The 4316-nt window shown below is 41.5% G+C and overlaps 1 protein-coding gene across 1 annotated transcript in view; it reads right to left on the bottom strand.

The window, feature by feature from the left end:
- Positions 1-160: 160 nt before the first annotated feature.
- LOC102290009 (kinesin-associated protein 3) overlaps positions 161-4316 on the bottom strand; it is a 17742-nt gene continuing 13586 nt past the window's right edge. Inside the window, exons 17-20 of the mRNA XM_005951574.2 lie at positions 2986-3071; positions 2739-2895; positions 1423-1507; positions 161-1240 (exon numbers count right to left, since the gene is read on the bottom strand). Of these exons, the coding sequence (XP_005951636.1) occupies positions 1138-1240; positions 1423-1507; positions 2739-2895; positions 2986-3071 (431 nt within the window). The 3' untranslated portion in view covers positions 161-1137. The remainder of the gene's footprint in view (positions 1241-1422; positions 1508-2738; positions 2896-2985; positions 3072-4316) is intronic.

Raw genomic sequence — 4316 nt, 5'->3', positions numbered from 1 at the left:
TCTTACAAATATAGTTATTTGGCTTATATCGTGAAACATATCGTTATCGCCTGAAATGAAAAAACCATATCGTGATATGAAAAAAATCTCATATCGCCCAGCTCTAGGTGAGGGTAGGGACGTAGATCGATCGGTAAATTGAGAGCTTCGCTTTTACACTCAGCTCCCTCTTCACCACGACGGACCGGTGCAGCGTCCGCATTACTGCAGCTGCAGCCCCAATCCGTCTGTCGATCTCCGGCTCCCTTCTCCCATCACTCGCGAACAAGTTTCCTAATTTCTAATAATGCTAACATAGAATTTCACTTAAGGAGCTGAAGAATTTCACAGTTAAAAAAAATGTCAATGCGGCTCAGCAGACTATATAGCCTGCTCTCCTCTCTGCTGCAGACTTGAGGCTATACCAGCGGATCACAGAATGATTTGAACAAACTGTCAGCAACTACACTGCCCTGCAGGTAATGTAGGCACCAGGCTTTTATCTGTTGGTCAGCATTCAGCTCCTACATCAACTTGGACCTTTTAACAGTCACAAATTTACTTATGCAACATTTAACATGAACTGAAATCTATCCCCGACTAATACACAAGGAGGAAGTCTTTTTGTGGAGATACAGACTAGCTGGCCAGTGTGAAAGCACCCTAGGCTGTAACAACAATGTTCCCATTTTACAGTGACATAGATAAAAGAAACATGCTGTAAACTCATTAAATAAATGTCACATGTTGACATGGTTTTGGAGGAGCCAAAATGAAGGATCTCAAACAGTTCAATAACAACGTTGAATATTTTTGTATAAATATTAATTATCACATAAGAAAAAAAAGAAAAGCAAAACCTACCAACATACAGCAGCAAATTTTAAAGAAAGACGTAACTAGTTCTGCTTGAGATGATTGTAAATAGATGAAATAGCCAAGTGAAAATTGTATGCAATCTGCAGTGTTAGTGTGGTCTGTATTATTAATTTCAGCATTTGAAAGCACTGTCTGAATAACTACAACTATTCTTAACATGTCAAGATGAGGCATATGAAATGCTACACTGCAAGGGGCGAGTTGTAGATAATGTGTGAATATGCACTTGGTGGAGAAGAATGGATCAAAGACGATGTGAACAAAGCAGACTCAAAGTGTCTATGAGTACTGATAAAAGGGCTGCTCATCGGGTCTGAAGCCATAGGCCGTGACTGGTCGTGCAGGTGATGAGCTGGTCTGGTCGAAAACATCGCCAATGTCTCTGGTAGACAAAGTTACAAAAAAAAAAAAAAAAAGCCAATTTAACAGTATGAAAAATAAAAATGTGAAACACTGGACTGGGATTTTATAGTGTGGCAAAAGAGGTGGAGGCTTTGATTGCCTGAATTTAAAATTCAGTAAGCTGTAGAATGGCTAGAATGTTTCTGTCTCCTGTTAACTCACCCTGCATGGTGCGAGTCTCCATTCTGCGGTTGCAGGTCACTGAAGAAGTCTGGGCTGACTGAGCCATCTCCTGGAGTTATTCCATCTAAAAGATTGAAGAACACAACAATAAACCAGCAGATACATTTAATTTAAAAAGTGTAAACAGACTAAAAGTCTAAATTTCAAGTTCTAGCCTATTTTGAGTCCCTGCTATGTAGTTACTTACCTGTAAAAGTCAGTTTTTGCTTTTGATGTTAAATGTGAATTTACTGAATGCAATGACATTCAGTACAAATAATAATTTAATAATATCACACAGAAGACATCTCTTCTTATTTCCATCTCTTAAGAGAACCGTCAGGTGGGTTGTTTTGTTATTTTAAAATGACATAACTGTTAGAAAGATCCCAGTCTTTTGATTTCGATTATTGATTATTCATTCTGTGAATTTTGTGTGATAAACTGGAATAAAAACAAACAAAAATGATAATTTATGCCTAGAACTGCCAAATAAGTCATTTTGACCCCAGAGAAATGTAAAACACTAATTAGTACATACTTGGCTGTATTGTGTGTAAACAAAACAAACACATTATACATTTAGATAAGAATGCTGCTGTATCATGATCAAAAGCTAGTTAAAGATAAACAACTATTAGCACAGGCGCTGTAGCCAGAGTTTTTGCTGGTTGAACACAACAGAGACCTGAGTGTTTGTACTAATCCGCACAACAGTGAAATCCAGAGAGGAGCAGCCAAATCGGATGGTTTTAAGGGGTGAGGACTGGGTGAAGGGCTACAGATGGGGGAAAAGTGGATGGTCGTGTGGGAAGAGGTCCAGTGGCATAAAACAGAGGTGGACAGATTGATACATTTTCAGTATTCTACGTTTACAATAATTTATTTATTAAAATTTGGTTTATTTTGTTGTAGCCGATTGTATGGTAAATTTTTAAATGTAGTCAATGAGCTGTTTCACAGTGAGTTCCTTGTTATTAATAGCTTCATTATGTTTGCTTTGTTTAATTGTGGACACTAAAATATATTTTACCTTTACAATCTGTAATGAAATAAATCACTAGACAACTTCTAAAAATTCATGTTAAATGCTTATTTTGTCAAATCCTAATCATTTATAAAAATTAAACATCAACTTCCTCAGGAAATGATTTCCTTGCCATTTCTGCTGCTGTTATGGGATGAGGTCAAAATGACAACCTGCCAGTCCCCCCCCCCAAAACAAACTGTCAAGTCTTGTTGGGAAGGTAAAATTTACTGTCAGGCTGGTCAATTTTCCTGTTCTACATGCACAGCTGAGTCTTTGCTCAGTGTACCTGCACTGTAGAAGAGATCAGTCCGGTCATTGTCGTTATCATAAAGATAAGGCTCAGACTCATCTGCTTGCCGACTCTCAACCATCTCCAGCCACTGGTTGTTGTGGAAACGGAACTTCTCTGACTGAATTTTCCTGCCCCACTCTTCGTCATATTCCTTGGAGGAGACAGACCAAAAATATGAAGGTGCATTTCTAGTCCTTATTTTAGAAAACAGACATCCATCAGTAGCACATTGTTAACTTACAGCAATAATATCAAGGGTGTTGTCACACACTTTTCTAATTTCTGCATTCTTGTCATGCATCAGATCAATGAGGTAAGCTGGAGCCTCTACAAAGAGGGTTAAAGAAAACCCACAGAAATCCTCAGATAGTGCTGTAAGACAGACAGACATATATACATACACACATACAGAGAGAGAGAGAGCGAGAGAGAAATGAATCACAACCTTGGCCAGCCGCTTGAAGAGGTACACCAGAGAGACCAAAGGCAGGAGAATAAACCAGCTGTTCTCCACAGAACCATCCAAGGTGTACTCTCAGTAGCATTGGAACAATATGAGAACAGCACCACCAAGACAGGAGACAGAACAATACTGGAAGTGCATATGTGAGAAGGACGCAACCCATAACGGCAATGCTCAGTGGCTAGTGGATCTGAGGGCAGACCACAGCAACCTTCCTGAACAGGATCCAGTAACCACCACAGTGACAGACATCCAAGAAAGGGTCTCCAATATCAAGAGTTGGACAGCACCAGGCCCCGACATGGTTCACGCCTACTGGCTGAAGAAGCTGACTGCACTCTGGCGGCACAAATGAACCAGCTGCTAGCCAATGAGAGACACCCAGAATGGCTAACCGAAGGCCGGACAATCCTGATCCTCAAGGACCCCCAGAAGGGACCGGTCCCCTCCAGCTACCGACCAATAACCTGCCTCAGCACCGCGTGAAAGCTCCTGTCAGGCATCATAGCAGCTAAGATGAACAGGCACATGGGTCAATACATGAGTGGGGCACAGAAAGGGATGGGCAAGAATACCTGAGGCGCAAAACACCAGCTACTGGTAGACCGAACAATCAGCCGAGACTGCAAGACCAGGCTGACCAACCTGTGCACTGCCTAGATTGATTACAAGAAGACCTATGACCTATGCCCCACACATGGATCCTGGAATGCCTAGAACTACACAAAAACAACAAGACCCTAAGAGCCTTCATCAGGAACTCAATGGGGATGTGGTGTACAACACTAGAGGCCAACTTCAAGCCCATAGCACAAGTCACCATCAAGTGCGGGATCTACCAAGGAGATGCTCTGTCCCCAATGCTGTTCTGCATAGGCCTGAACCCCCTCAGTGAGATCACTGACAAGACTGGCTACAGATACAGACTACGGAAGGGAACAGTTGTCAGCCACCTCCTGTACATGGATGACATCAAGACAGAGACAAGACATCAATTCACTGATCCACACCACCAGGATATACAGCAATGATATCGGAATGTCATTCGGACTGGAGAAATGTAGTCGGATGGTAACAAAGAGAGGGAAGGTAGTCAGAACTGAGGGGAT

This window comes from Haplochromis burtoni, unplaced genomic scaffold (genome assembly GCF_018398535.1).
Source record: "Haplochromis burtoni strain Fernald_Lab_line unplaced genomic scaffold, NCSU_Asbu1 Contig_1062, whole genome shotgun sequence".
NCBI classification, from domain to species: Eukaryota; Metazoa; Chordata; class Actinopteri; order Cichliformes; family Cichlidae; genus Haplochromis; species Haplochromis burtoni.
Note: the sequence above shows the minus strand (reverse complement) of the source record. Positions and strands in the feature narration are given on the sequence as shown.